The sequence below is a fragment of the Hippocampus guttulatus genome, chromosome 10 (genome assembly GCF_054856545.1).
Source record: "Hippocampus guttulatus isolate MCC_2025c chromosome 10, RoL_Hgut_1.0, whole genome shotgun sequence".
In the NCBI taxonomy this organism is placed as follows: Eukaryota; Metazoa; Chordata; class Actinopteri; order Syngnathiformes; family Syngnathidae; genus Hippocampus; species Hippocampus guttulatus.
The window spans coordinates 2114087-2129871 of record NC_141270.1 but is presented as its reverse complement, the minus strand read 5'-3'; the positions used below and the strand labels follow the sequence as shown (position 1 = coordinate 2129871).

At 46.1% G+C, this 15785-nt stretch overlaps 1 protein-coding gene across 3 annotated transcripts in view; it reads left to right on the top strand.

The window, feature by feature from the left end:
• LOC147198875 (protein bicaudal C homolog 1-like) overlaps positions 1-15785 on the top strand; it is a 46624-nt gene that overhangs the window by 17385 nt on the left and 13454 nt on the right. For 2 of the 3 annotated variants that reach the window (XM_086122651.1, XM_086122650.1), the window contains exons 3-8: positions 2190-2259; positions 7723-7802; positions 8958-9116; positions 9816-9869; positions 12311-12493; positions 14339-14590. In XM_086122651.1, the coding sequence (XP_085978777.1) occupies positions 2190-2259; positions 7723-7802; positions 8958-9116; positions 9816-9869; positions 12311-12493; positions 14339-14590 (798 nt within the window). Of the gene's footprint in view, positions 1-2189; positions 2260-6471; positions 6573-7722; positions 7803-8957; positions 9117-9815; positions 9870-12310; positions 12494-14338; positions 14591-15785 lie in introns of those variants that run through there. The other variant, XM_086122652.1, reaches the window with a different exon arrangement.

Here is a 15785-nt window from a genome sequence, read left to right as displayed (position 1 = left end):
TCCACCTCGTGGCCGCTGGCTTCGTTTTTAATGATGAAAAGCTTTATTTAGCCACAGAGGTATTTATCTCTTATCCTGCTTGACATGCGGCGCACAACGGCGACGTTGGAGATTAGCGGACCGGGCCTCGGGCCATGACGGGAATGATCAGCGTTTTGTTTTCACACACAAACGCTCGGAAAGGCCGACCTCGGTGCCGCCACTGACGCTTGTTGCCGCCGGGAGACTTTGTTGCCGGGGAATTAACCGGGAAACGTTTGTTTTCGACGCGACGCCCTCGTCTGTTCCATTTTGGAATCGGCAGCACGGCCAAATGGGATCCAATTCTGCTCTCTAATCATTCCATAATATTGTTGAGGTTACGTTCTATTTTCATTTTGAGCGTTACCAGAAGACAACTGTAACATCCGCAGATGCCAATCGCTTCCAAAAGAGCAACTCGGGCCACGTTCGATGTGATTTCAGAGCAAAGCAGAAAGTCTGCTATGAATTCATATCGCCGATGCCTTCTGAGTGGGCCCGCTCTGTTGTGTCCACTTTTCACACGACTGACCGCAGAGCGTTTTGCGACCTTGACCGTCACGCAAAGTGGCGCTCGGGCGCCGCCCTCGGGAAGGACACGCCGTCAGTATGTCTAAAACTTGACGCCTGCCAGGCCGGGCCGCTCACTCAAGAGCAAGCGGCAGGCGTTGAAGCACTTCCCGTTTTCATTTTTCATTTGAATTCTGATTCATTTGGCGTTTGTGCAATAAAAACTAAGCAGATTGAGTTTTTTTAGGTGGCTGGTGTTTTTTTTGTTCCCCCCCTCTGAAATTGACGTCAAAGTGCCTTCGGGTTCGCATTGCTAACTTCACAGCTCACCTGTTGTTGAATCTGCTTAATTCTTCCTCATCCGGGGGTGGGGGGTGAATTATTATCATTATTGTAGCATTGTTGCTAATCTCTCCCGCTAATCTTGACAGGGCGCACTTTTAAACGACAACACCGCGCTCATTTCTTCTTGCCACGACCGCTGAGGAATATGAAGTCGTTTTACACCGTGCTCGAGTGTCAGACATGGGAGCACTTTAGAGAAATTCTTGCCTTTTTCACCCCAAAGTTGCCAGAAAGTATGAAAACAAGGAGAGAGAATACAGCAGCCTTTTCTTTTTTTCCTCCCCAATTTTAAGTTTCGATTTTTTTTTTTTTATTCTTCTCTCCTTCCTCCCCGCCATCCGCTGACTTCTGGTGAGCAAACTCTCGAGAGATTTGTCTGTGGATTTGTAGCGAGAGAGCCCGGCAAGGCGAGCTTTCCTGTGGTTGGAAGGCAGAAGCGGTCGGTTGGAGGTTTGCTTTCTCAACGTCGGCGCATGTGCTCGCGCTTACGACGACTGGACGTGTCAAAAGGCAGATTGGCCTTGGTGTTTTTTCACATGTAGACAAGCCAAAGTTTGGGGGCTCTTCTTTTTTTTTTTTTTTTTTCTCCACTGCCTCGCATCAATCTACTTGTTGGAACTGGATTTGGTCGCAGTTGACTTTTGCGTCTTCAATTGCTAGCTCCGTTTATGTGTTGCGACTCGGTGTGTGTTTAGGTAGCAGTTTGAAGTTTTGCAACCCCCTGGACATCAATGATGTTTTATATGTTAGCGATCCCGAAGTGGACGTCCTTTGATTTGTTTTAGCATTTTTTTTAAAGTATAAGGTCTGACCAATTTATTGGCAGGCCGATTGAATTGACCCAAAAAAATCGCTCTTTTAAAATCAGTCCAAATTGGCAGATTTTATGCTGAGCGCTTTTGTTTTTACACTTTAACACATCACATAACACATAAGACATGCAAACATTTCCTCGGCACCCAAATTGGCAAAAAATGTTCAGATTTTTCTCTCTTGTGAAGAGTCAAATGTTCTGCCTTCATGTCTTTGTTATGATGCCCCCCAATAAGTTATTTTATTCAATATTTTTTTAATTAAATCATCCATTTAATTGATTGTTGGATTTTTGTTTGTTCTCTTCTGTTCGTAAGATATTTAATCTGCAAAACTCCAGGTGATTATTTTTATTTTGAAAAGGCCTAATACTGGACAATCAAGCACTACTGAGATGCGTTATGAGCTTTTCAAAAAGAATAACAAACCTTTCAAGACGAGTTTGTTTGGCCCTGATGGTGAGCACCGTATGACCTTTGTTAATGTTAATTGTGTTGCAGATTATGGATGAAACACAAACGCAGATAGCGTGGCCTTCCAAGCTGAAGATCGGAGCCAAGTCGAAAAAAGGTGAGCCTGGCCCCTCCTTCTCTACCTCTTGCATTGTGTGCCACTTGAATGGACGTCTGAATTATTTTATTTTTTTTGGGGGGGGGGGGTAACTGCTGAAACAATACACAGGTTGATGTAGAATTTGCTTTAAACTGAATTTGGATCGGCGCTGTCAGAGAGATTTTAAGTGAATGATAATGCTCATTATTCTGGCTGTGGCGCACTGTATTATACCCCACTGAGACTTGATTCTTCAATTGTACCCCTCCCATGCGTCAAATGAAGGCACCCGCAATATAATAACGCCGAGATTGTGGAGTTCTGCACCATTGCGAATGACACTCACAACACTAAACACCTCGCTGAATGATTTACGATCGTCGAGGCAATTTTTTTTCACGCAATTTAACGAAGTGTATGCAACAGTAACACATGGCTCTGAGTCTTGTTTTTGCTTAACCCCAACAACATCTTGTGGTAGCGGCAATAACCGCTTACTAAAATCCACATGTTGTCCTTGCGTTTCCTCGCCCGAAATACCTTAATTAGCCGGCGTGGTTCTAAGCACTGCGTTTTTCTCGGGGGAAAACAGAGGGATCAAACGATGAGAAGAGAGGTATTTCATTCATGACTATGCAAGTTGAATCCAATTCCATGCCGTTTAAGACCGCGTCAGAGTAACTATAATTCATTTTTGACGTAAAAACACAGTGTTCGGGGAAAAAGGTCAAAGCGACTGCATTCCCGTAGGGGGTTACCGCCTCTTAACATCTTAACCAATTTTTTGTGAGAGACCCCTCCCATGGTGAAGGGAAAAACATAGCAAGTGTGTACTAACTGTTTTAATGGTGCGTGGTTTATGTCGCCAACAGAGCACAACACACACGCAATGATTTCTACAGGGCATTCAGACAAGCGTGGTGGAAGAAGAAGCTAGGCTAGCCGTAGCTAGCCGGTTTCCAGCTGTAGCTCGCCCAGTCACACTAATGGATAGGAAAAGATAGCCGTAGCTAGCTGCTAGATCGCTGCTACTCTGATGATGTAACTGTTTTGGCAATGGAACGCTTTCTTTCACTAATCAGATTTCAAATTCATGCTGTAGTTAGCCGGTTGTTAGCTGTAGCTAGCTGGTCACACTAATTGGATAGGAAAAGATAGCCGTTGCTAGCCGGTAGCTAGCTTCCACTCTGCTAATGTAACTATTTTAGCAATGGAATTCTTTCTTTAAATAATGAGATTTCAAATTCATCCTCAATGACATCTTTATTTTCCCCTCAGCTGATTAATTCGTATTGTGTTTTTGCGAAGTATTGTTTTTTTTTGGTTGTCGTTTTGTTTTGTTTTTAATAGTTGCCACGTGATACTAGTGTTACTCAAAATTGGTTTAAGTCAGGCAAGTCCCAACTGAAGGCCCAGGTACCAAATGTCCTTTGAAGACTTTGAATTGATTTTGAGAATGAATATGATGAACGGTTGTTTGACCGGATGTGCCATGTGAGTGGCTCGCGATGGATTCAGGGTGTCTTAGACTCCAGAAAACCTGCGACTCTCGTAAGCACAGCAGTTATTAAAAAAAAAAAAAAAAAAAAAAAGATCCGGGCCGGTGGGCGTCATTTCCAACAAGAGCCCCGGTGTTCATTAGTCAGTTGTTCCAGTGCTCTGTTCCTCATAAAACATGATGGCTCTCATTTGGAGCTCGTCCAGTGGGCGTGCCGATCGGCGAGCTTCCACACAGCGTTGTGGCCACGCCCACTTTGTTGTCCACAGGAGAACTGCCAATTCGAGCCCTCAGGCCAGATGTGCAGTCCAACGGCATTATGTAACTTCCTGACTCACTCGCAATAGATGTTTGACAAAATGACATAAGAAGTCGTCTCACACAAAGGAGTTCGCCGTCACCACCTGGCACGCGTGTACGGTGTGCTAAATTGACGTTTTAACCTTCGCGTCAAGCGTCCAGTGTTTTCCGGAGTGGCGTCATCATCCCTCTTCCCTTAAACATGTTGGACGGCGCCTTCCGGTTATGAGCACGTGTTCTTGGAAGAAGACGTGAGAAACAGAGTGACCGCACGTGAACAAACTGGTCTAAGGGCAAAATAAAAGCGGCGTGATGCATCATCTGGTGGTTAAAAAAGACCAGCGGCAAAAGTAGAAAAATTTAAAATATCAGCGCTGTCCAATGAAAACAAGTATTCTTAAAAATATATATAAAATAAATACAGCCGTCATGTGATTTTGCACCAGAAATGCAATTGTATCTTTTTCTGTCCATTAGTGTATTGGGTCATGTGTTGAACAGGGCTCTGGAAACATTTATGGCAGAAAGCATTTCTTAAATAATGAATTACATTAAAAAAAAGTCTTGTTAACATCGCATAGCACTTGACCACGGGCTCCATTTTTGTGACCAAATCGTGCACAGCACGTGGCCGGAAAACCGATGCGGGTCATTTCACAGATGAGCGCAGGCGGACCTGCGAGAGGGAGGGCTGCGCCAATGTGGGAGTAGGATTTAATTTAATTCGCCCATGAATCTCGGTAAAACAGGACCACGTGTAGTTGAATTAAATGCCAGAATGTGAATTTTGCTTTTGTTTTCGCTGTTGTAAATCTTAATTCTTGGAGCATTAAAAAAAATGTTTTATCTTTGTCGAAAGGCACATTTTACAAAAGGCTGTTACCCAAAGTTCCCACCAGTCTGTGAATGACTCAGCTACGACTCACTGATGATGTGATGCGCGGGACTGCGTGTTATTTCTGCGAGGCATTTTTCCGTAAGTTTGCGCCGGGGTCGCCTTTCACGGCGAGTCTGGAAACGGTTTCAAAGTCGGCAGGCGAGCGGCAGATGTTTGTCACCTTCCCCCAAGCGAGGATTGCGCCCGATCAAAATGTGAGCTTGCCTGTTCCAATTATTACCTACGTGCGTCTCTGCCACCTGCAGGGCCGCGATAAGGCCAGACGTTCACCTCATCGTGTGCGTGCGTGTGAGCCCCCAGTGATTTTAATGCTCCAAGGAAGCAAATTACACACATGAAGTCTGCTCTCTGCAGGTGTTGCAAAAAATATAAATGCAGTCTGACTTTGACTAAATGAGGCTCACATTTTTTAAAAATAGAATTAGGAAGGTACTGTAAAGGGACAAACTAAAAAATGAGGACACTTGCAAAGAGCTGCTGTAGACCACAGCTCACGCCCAGACACACCCCTTCTTTCCACCTCTTAATTTTTTTGTAAATTAGTTTTTTAGTGCCATGTCCAAAACTGCTTTCAACGTATTTGAATTAAATTTCCTCAAAAGTGCACACGCCACATTCTTGTTCGACTTTGTTATTCCAGCATATTCAAACCCCCCCCCCCCCCCCCCGCCCCCAAAAAAAGCCTTTTCATCAAACTGACATTAAACTTCAATTTAAGCTTAACATCAAACCGAATTCGTTTTGTCAAAATTTCAGATCACTTGAGTTGAGAATTGGCCGACTACCAAATGCTTTCAAATAAATAAATTAAATGGAAATTCCCGTAACATCCTCTACTTGCTCCTTATTAAATGTCAGAAAAATATGAAGACAAATCTGTTCAAGTATGAAAAGACAAGATTTTTGAGGGCGCTTTGCATACTAGCTGTTTCCAGGAGTGAGCTGCGGGTCAAAAGCTTCCCCCTTTGTGTGACTGAAAGCTCTCACCTTCTGCAGCCTGAACGCCTGCTCTTATTTTTGTTTGTTTTTCTAGCTGTTGCGTGTGCCAAATTAAGCTGTTAGGTGCACATTTTTTTACTCCCCCCCCCCCCCAAAAAAAAAGCCTACGCCACACTTTGCTTCAAAAATGCGGGGGTGTTGTACATCACAACTGCAGGGCAGGCCGGATAATGTTTGCCAGATGTGCTCTTGCAGGTTAGAGTGGGGACACTGGAGGAGCGCCCTCTAACGCCCAAATGGGGTATTACTGGCGGCCATTCAAAGCTTTGTCATGCAGGAATGTGAAAGGCTTTTCTTTTTTTTTGGTCATGTTTTCTGTCTCTCTGTTTCCATACCCTTCGGAATTCCGTCGTCATCACAAATTGTTCTGCCCCGCCCAGACCCCCCCCAAAGTGTAAACATGCGCTTCGAGAGATCCACAGAATGCAGAAGCGACGTCGAAACAATAAATGGGATTCAGTGCGGCTTCTCTGAAGGCCAGACTGTAAATCTGAGATACTGCGAGTGCTGTGTGTGTATGTATAAGGGAGGGAGCGGCGATTCTTGGAAAGGGGTCTTAGAGGACTTCCTCGAGTGTATTTAGTGCGCGATTGTGTGTCACTGTGTGTGTTTGATTCCACAGGGGCCCCTCGAGATGTAAGCATTAGAAGCATTAGCCGCCGTTGCTTTGTGTGGATATCTGAGAAGAAAGCGGTCGTGAGTCCAAGGGGGTCCTCGCTTTACAATGACTTTGGAGGCTTTGGGGGTTACACAATAAACTAGTTTGCGTCGAAGTGTCACGGCGCCATACTTGGAGGTTCTCATTGCCAGCCCTCTCTCGGTTTGAACTTGTGTAGAGTTGAGCAGGTGACCTCGGCAAACTACGTACGTCGGGTCAAAAGTTTCCAGCAAATCACTGCAATGCAACGTGCGGATCTTATGGCAGCGGCGTTGAGTGCGATTGACTGGGTGATTGCCTTGCACTGGGCTCCTTTCTTGTCACAACGATTCGGCAGGTGTTGTCTGTTTCATAGCAGCAGCAACTTTTTTCTTTTTTGAAAAATACTCACTAGGATGGCCAGATGAATGGCGGTGACCCTCCTGAATTCTATTTTTTGAAGATTTGTTGAATTTCTACCAAATTGCTGCTTGTTGTGAAGTCCGCTGAGTTGAGTTCACGGCCACCAATACAGCGTATCCCAACTTTTTGCTCAAAAAAAAAAGTCTGAACGCCAGCCGACCAGACTACTTGTTGATGCCGCTTCTTCTTTTGACTAAGTTTTGCATCAAAGCCAAAGAAAAAGCAAACCACATGTGCAGCAAAAAAAAGCTTTCCGTGCTTTGTGTCTTGCAGTGGCAATACGAGGTTGAGCAGCGCGATATGCGCCACGTGATGTTTTGTGTCGTCTATTTAAGGTCAAATGCGACGCGCGGAGCAATAATTTCAGCTCAGACGTCACTGAATGACAGACCGATCGGCCGAGTATAAATCTGCAGAGTGATGGCGGACACCCCGCCGCACCCCCCCCCGCCCCCCACACACACACACACTTTCTCACATGCCGCCGCGGTTGCAAGCAGACTCAGAATGCCAGCGTGCTCTTATCAAAAGCTGCAATTATCGTGGCTGGGCTTTTCGGCCCCGCTGCAATTTGTCGATGGTGGCAGACTGCGAGGACGAGCGGCCATGTTGTGTTTATGTTGTCACCCATTGTCCTGACCCGCCCTTTCTTTCTGTCTGTCTGTCTCGCTCTCTGTTTATTTCTGTTTCTGTCTTTCTCTCTCGCTGTCTCTCTGTGCTGTGCAGATCCTCACATCAAGGTGTGCGGCAAGAGGGAACATGTCAGGGACGCCAAAGAGAGAATTATGTCAGTGCTCGATACAAAGGTAAATATCGAGCTGCATATATATATATATATATATTTTTTTTTTTAATTATTGTTGTTGGTTTTTTTTTTTGTCCAATCACATTTCAGCCTGTCTGTTGCCATGCCAATCTAATCTGCCCAGGGCTTTCAGAATCATTCACATTGGTTGGTGTAACTTAATTTTTTTTTCCCCTCAATCAGAGTTCAAATTGGCCCTCATGGGGTCTTTGATGACGTCATCATTTTTCCGTTCTCTGATGATTTGGACAGAGCAAAATGTGTTCCAGTCAACATCAATTAGCTAAACAAATCTATTAAGCATTTAATCATCAGCACAGCTGGTGAGTCGAATGTATATCTTTTTTTTTTTTTTAAGTGATGTTTTTGCTGCTTCAGCTTGATGTCACAAGTGTGTAAATCTCCACTGAAAAAGCCCCTTGTACCGAAAAAGAGCGCCCGCCACTGCCTCTGGGTACAATTTCCCCACATAGGGACAATCAGACGTGCAGGTCTTCAGTGATATGTGGGGGGGGCGGTGGGAGGCTTCATTGCCATGGCAACAGCACAGCACTATTGCATCACCTGGGCGACCGTGCGGTGGCACCCCCTGGGGGCAGCCACTCATCCGTGCACTTTGAAAGGCCAAATAGGACAACGCTACGCCAGTCCCATCTGTTGCCTTCCAATATGAGCTACGGCAATCGGCCTCTTGCACGATTTTTGCTTAACTACGATGGAGTGCTAAGGCCACGCTCACATTAAACAATGAGGAACACTAGAAGCCAAGTTTGGAAAAAAAAAAAGTATATAATCCCAAAATAAACATTTCACGTCAATTCTGGAAGCTGCTAATGTTGTCATGTTTGTTGTCATATTTCCATTTCATTTGAACAAAATCACTTCCTGTTTTTCCTGTAATATCTGAAATTACATCATTATTTTGTATTTGTTGGTTTTTGTTTGTTTGTTTGTTTTCTTCAGGAAGACAATATTCTTGCAAATATTCTATATAGATAAACAATATAATTTCGTGCTAATGAAATTCTGCTAGCTTAATGCTGACATATCATGTGACGTAACATCGATGTTAACGCTCATGAGAAACCTTCCAACAACGGCTGCGGCAGTTTCATGCGCTTTGCTAATTGGCGGCCTCCGTCCCGGATGTCCGCAGAGCAACAGGGTAACGCTGAAAATGGACGTGTCGCACACGGAGCACTCGCACGTGATCGGCAAGGGCGGCAACAACATCAAGCGGGTGATGGAGGAGACGGGCTGCCACATCCATTTCCCCGACTCCAACAGGAACAACCAGGCAGAGAAAAGCAACCAGGTGCGTATGTCCGCGCCAACGCCTCTGACGGACGGCCGGCACATCCGCTGAAATACATTTTTTTATTTAGGATTTTTTTTTGGGGGGGGGGGGGGGGGAGTCCCTATTACGCGCCTATTACTCCGGCGCGTAATAGGAGCCTCGCGGACGTTCAACGCATCGCACCGCATATGTTATTTTGACTTCAAAATGGCGCCGCGAGAGTGGCTGCCTTTCCAGCAGCTCCTATATTTTGTTTTCTACTTCTTCCTTTCATAACTTTGCTGCTGTGAATTGGGAATTTCTCCATTGCGAGACTAATAAAGGTTTTCTTATCTTATATGCCCGACGTGCGCGCAGCTGCGCGGCTCTTCGGGTCCGCTCGCTGATTTACCACACCGAACAGGAAGCGCTTCAAATGCGACCTGCGAGTTTAGTCGCTGCTCAGGGATTTGGCGGTTGCGTGAGCGCGATGCGCACGCCGATGCCTTTTCACATGCAGTCGCAGCTGTTAAATGTTGAATGACTCCCAAAGGGGGCAGCATTCGCGTATGCGGCGTTTGGCAAATACTAAGTGGAAATAAAGGCCAGGTTGTTTTTTTTTTTCCCCCTCCCAAGAGCACTCAACATCGAAATCAAGTCTGACTACATGCGATGATCTGAGCTCGTATCGGTCTTGGCCTCCTTTCCTAACGTGTTGCTTTTTGTCATGGTCAACAGGTGTCTATCGCGGGGCAGCCAGGAGGGGTGGAGGCGGCTCGAGTTAAAATCCGGGTAAGTTGGGATACTCGCACCACAACACTTCCGAAACTCGCTGCACTTGTTCGCTGTGGGAACGCTTGCAGACATTTGATTGGAGGACGTCCCTATAGATTTTCTTTCAACTCACTTAGGTCAGAGAGTTCTGAGATCATTTTTGGACCCAAGTGCTCGTTTTTGGTTTCACGCCTTCCAGTTTCCTATTCGCACAGCTCAGCACTCCGTCTTCACTCAAATTGCACGCTATTCTGACTCGGCTCCTTTTTGTTTTGAAAGGAGACATATGGGGTCTTTTTTTCCTTTTTTTTTTTCCATAATTTAAAACAGTTCCCAGGTGTCTTAATAACGTTTTTGTGACATGCTTTGTGTCAAAATACCCAGAGGAAGCAATCATTTCAGTGCCATTCAAGTCATCCTGCCACGAGTTCGGCTTTCGTTACCATGATCACCAAGACCCAAGTGTGTGTGTGTGTGTGTGTGTGTGTGTGTGTGGGTGGAGGGTGGGGGAGTAGTAAGTTTCTTAATATAAAGCCAGTTCGGCTCATAGGTTAGCCAACTTGAGTCATTTCGTGGTGCTCAGAATTCAAAGCAAGCATAATAAATGAGCATTTTGTTCTTGTGCTGCATGCACGTTGAATAAACTGCCAACAGAAGTTAGTGACGTTAGTGTAAATGCTTTTCAACGAGGGTTAATAATAATAGTTACACATTAAAAAAAAAAAAAAATCCTTGTCATGGTGAAGGTGGGTGCTTTCCCAATCAGCAATATCGCACTGGAAGCTAATGATGTTAGCTAAAGCTAATCTGCGCGTCCAACAAAACTTTTATCTGGCATGACAGCCGGCCACAAATTGATTCTGCCTTTCACTCGTTGTGTGTACAGCCAATTATTTTCCAGGAAATAGTTATTTGGCCTCAGTTGAAGCCTTGAAAAAACATTTTTCAAGACACTTGAAAGCTCACTTACACCCAAACTTGGCGTCTGAAGCCAAACGCTGGGTCCTGGTCAGTTTTTATTGGGTGGAGAACGATTCGAAAGGCTTTTTCATTGCCATTTAAAATGATGTTTCGAGTTCTACGTTCTGCTTTTTGTGAGTAATTTGAGTGTATGTACAGATGTTTCCGCCTGAAAAATAAATTTTCCCCTCAGGCCACTTTAGAGCGCCTCATTGAACATGAGAGAGGTGGAAGAGTGAGGAAGGCTGATTTATTTTATTTATTGACAGTCAGCGTGTGGCATTGCTTCGTTGTTGCCGCAAATTTATTCCAGCCCCCGCAGGCTTGGCAAAGTTACTGTCCTGTAATTATCATGTAGTTATTTGCTCGACAACGTCTCATCCATTTTTGCAATGTCGTACACTTGGTGTTTGATTGACAGTTACCTGTTGATTGGTTCATTCAACCTCCCCCATTTTCCACACACCATTTGAGAGCGGAGAGAAAGGCTTGATTTTCCACAATTTCTTTATTTTTATTTTTGTTTTGTTTTAGTACTCGGCCAATTTTTTTTATCATTCAAGTATGCATTCAGACTGACACACATTGGATTGTATGGACTTCTGTGTTCCATCTTTTTTTTTTTTTTTAATGGGTTGTTGAGATGGTGAATTGTCGGGGGGCTTCCCAGAAGCTTTGCACGCTCAACCTGAACAGACAAGTGATGAAAGCTGGCTTTACCTCCGAGATCTTTACATTTTCCACCCTCTTTTAGACCTCACTGAGGTTTTCCAGCCATGCTTTCAACTTGTAACAGGACTCCAGGTACCGGTTTTGGAGGAACGCTGAGGTCGGCTCCAAATATAAAAGTGGGCTTTTTCGTCATTGATTGCATCGGTCCGGCTGTCGTTTCTTCTGTTCCGACCTAAACGTCTCGATTCCCTCGGAGCGCAAGTGTGGAAGCCTGATCCAAAACTAAGGCCGAGCGCATATGGGACTGATCAGTGGAGGCATTTGTTTGGTCGCGGCGATTCATGCCGCTTGCCCTTCACTGGAAGCCAAACCCATCGAGGCGCTCTGCCCGACAGCCATTGCAATGTTTGGAGAACATGTGTGTGTGTGTGTGTGTGTGTGTGTGTGTGTGTGTGTGTGTGTGTGTGTGTGTGTGTGTGTGTGCGTGCGTCCATTGCCTGCACTGTCTGCGCGTTTAACCGCACGCATAGTTACCACGGAGTGAGGTCGTACCGTCCGTCTGTGTTATTTGTTGGGCCGCTGATAATCTGCCTCCGCCGCTGAGGTTACAATCGGCGATGAGAAAGTCTTGTAAGCGAAACAAACCGGTCAAATGCGTTTGAGGACAACTTTGTTCCGAATGCGCGTCGAGCTAGGGTGTTGCGACTAGGCGAGCAGCAGCAGTAGTCGGAGAGAAAATTGAGATGAAGTAAAAACATGAGCTGCGCATTTTCATTTGACCCAGTTTTGGCCCGTCCCAACGTGCGTCTGTCCGTACTCGTTGGCAGGAGCTGCTCCCTCTCGTGCTGTCTTTCGAGCTCCCCGCCATCATGCAGTCGGACCCGAGCTCGCCGAGCGTGCAGGCCATCTCGCAGACGTACAACCTGGCCGTGTCCTTCAAGCCCCCGACGCGTCTGTACAGGGCCACCGGCGTGGTGCGCGGCTCCCAAAACAACGCCAACGCCGTCAAGGTGAGGGGTGACTGGGCGCCATGGGCTCGCTTTCTCATTTCAGTCGATTCCGTCAATCGGGACTTTTCAAACTTTTTGGGTCAAGGGGAAAAAAAAAAATCTTGATGAAAAAGAACAATCAAATAGCTGTTGCAAACGATTTTGCTCACTCCAACTGTCACCCCCCCCCCCCCCCATCGGGGTGCGGGGACCACAGATTGAGAAGCGGCGGCCGAAGCGATCTTCTCATTTCCTGTGCGCAGCCGTATCGGCTCCTCCGCGCCCGTTTCCATGGTGAGGCCGCAATGCGAAGGAAGCTAGCTCCGTTACTGAGCCCACCAACGCTGTCGGCATTGCTGCCTTTTTATTTTTTTTTTCCTCGCCGCACAAACCGCCTCATGACTTGGCGGCGCCCCGCAGCCAAGAGAGTGCTGAGAGATGTTTGGGCGGCGCAACTCTTCAACTTTTTAGCTTAGCCCACTCGTACTTGAGCGAGAAAAAGCGTCTCTCCGGCTCTCGCGTGCGTTCTTCCGAAACAGGCGCACTTCTTCAACTGGCAGGGAGTTTTCCCATCTCTCTTGCCAATAAATCGTGCCCACCGACTACGCGGGGCCTCGCCAGCGAGTGCGTTTCCAAGCCTCCGTGTATATGTATATTTATTCATCTGCGCTTCGCAGTCTTGCGTGCGCTAAATCAAGTGTGCGTGTTGAGTTAAATGCCTTCCAAAAGCGTCTCGGCGTGTTTGCGGGTAGGTCAGAGCGGGTGAGGAGGCCAGACGAAGGCCGACATGATTAGTGGAATGTGCGAGCGCTATTTATGCGGCGCTGCGAGACCCTGGGAAGATCTTGGCGGGTTGCCAAACCCGCCGCGGCGTGCGGGGATGGGTTCCCCCCTTTTGCACGATGGCAAAGACGTGCTTTACAAGGCCAAGTGAGCGCTTGTAGAGCAGGGAGACAACCCCGAGTCGGTCTCCTCAACTCGTTGACGGATGCGTCTCGCCCTTTTGCAAACGCGTATTTTCTCAAGGATATGGACTGTTTTGTAGTGTGGTGTGAGGACGCAGATCGAAATGAATTGATTGATTCTAAATGTGCTTTTATTGTTAATTTTATCGCCAGAAATAATCATTTTAGAGACAATATTTATGTATGTGGTTAAGCAGTCAAGAAAAGCTTTTTGGTGAGCTTCTGCACTCACCTCTGAGCAGCAACGTTAGCACGCTAGCTCTCCTGTGGAGCCAATTAGGTTGAACACAAGTAGGCATCCCTGGCCACTCGTTGGCACTCTGGATTTCGGAATTTAATCAAAACATAACCAGCCACACATTTTAACATTCAATAAAAAAGTTTAAATAAATTGGACACATCCAGCAGGATTGGTGCGTCAATTCTAAATCCTATAAGACCGTCGTAGTCAAACCTTTGACACCAAGAACCACATAAAAAGAAAGATTGAGTTCTTCGAGCTCCTCTGTTGTTTTGTTTCAGCATCTAATTCCTAATTAGTTTTTTTTCCCCTTTTGTTGCTACCTGGCGTTGGATATTCCGTGAATTTCAGCAAAGCTCCCAAAGGAAACAAGAAGGCCTGAAGAATATTTGACTTCCAATAACCTCCAGCAAAAAACAGGCTGATCTCAAATAAATTGTTTTCATTCTTCTTTCAAATAAACAAACACAGTCTGCTGCCATCTAGTGGTCTACAGTGGGATTACATCCAAAGTAAGGCGGAAGGAAAAAAATAATTGCAAACTGGGTAAAAATTGGCAAAACAGTTGGAACCATGAATGTGCGTTCACTGTACAGTTTTGACAAACCTGTATTATATATATATATATATATTTTTTTTTTTCTTTTTACTTTTGCCTAGCGTGGCACAGCTCTGCTGCTGGAGCACTTGGCAGGCAGCCTGGTGAGCACTATCTCGGTCAGCACCCACCTGGACATCGCCCCCCAGCACCACCTCTTCATGAAAGGCCGCAACGGCAGCAACATCAAGCACATCACCCAGAGGACCGGCGCCCAAATCCACTTCCCCGACCCCAACGGCCCCCAGAAGAAGTCCACCGTCTACATCCAAGGCACCATCGAGTCGGTGTGCCTCGCCCGCCAGTACCTCATGGTGCGTATTTTGCGCCGCTTAACGGGGGAATGACTTCAAACCGCCAGCGTTTGTTTTCGTGGTCACGCGTTGGCACGCGGGAATCGATTCCGACCATGTGCCCCTTCCCCAGTCCGTGTGGTAGCTATAATGGATGTCGGACGAGCATCGGCTTGGTATGCGAGGGATGCGCGGGCTGCGGGACGTCAACCACCGTGACCTTTTGGGGTTTGGGAAGAACCTTGGCCGGCTCTGCTGTCGCTGCGGCTGAAGCGTGCTTGCGCAGTTCAGCAGCAACTATTAAGCTGCCACATAGCCGCTAGTTAGACGCATTATCTTGACTGCCGCTAATGATGATGGTTTGCTCGAATTTCGTACTGCAATCTCGAGACAATTTGGTTTGGCTTTTCGGAAGTGCGTTATAGTTGATATTTTTTTAGGGGTGCCCTTGAGCCTGAGACGACTCCGTTTTGGCCCATCATCACGAGTCCATCCATCCATTTTTCCAAACCGCTTATCCAAGTCATTTTTGCCGATGACTGGAGGGGTCATCCAGTCATCAAACTGGGGCTGAAAAGCCGCATTTGTGTTCAATCAGTTGTGAATGTGTACGGTATCTAAAATATGTTTTACATTTTAGTCATGAAATATTTCAGTCTTTTTTTATCAGAGAATCTACTGATATATATATGTACTGTATATATTTTTTATTAGTTAAATTGCATACAATAATGCATATACAATTTTAAATAATGCAAAAGTAGAGTTTTACTTTGTTGTCTGCTGCTAGTTCGGCATCGCTAATGAGACTCTGTATTCTGATGCCTTACCAGGATGAGTAGAAGTTTAATAAAAACAATTAAAAAATGGGAAATAATGCTGCACTGGCGCTGAAGGCCCGTCAGCATCGCATAGGACAGAAATTCCTTCCCGTCTTTGTTCTTGTAGCCTCCAACGGTTAACAAATACCAGAGCAGTTGTGGTGACTGGACATGCCTTTCTCATGCTTTGGAAACTGGAGAAGCAGCAAGAAAAACAGCTTCGCGAGTGCGGCAAAGGAGGGCAGGGGAGGCCAAAGGAACCAAAAACAAAAAGCCTCGAAGAAAGACAGAAAGGCCTAAAATAAAGCATCAAGTGGACGTACGGGATGGGGAGTCCTGCCTGTCGGAGCGTACTTTGTGATTTGGCCCCCTCGCAGGCACACTGCTGATTACAG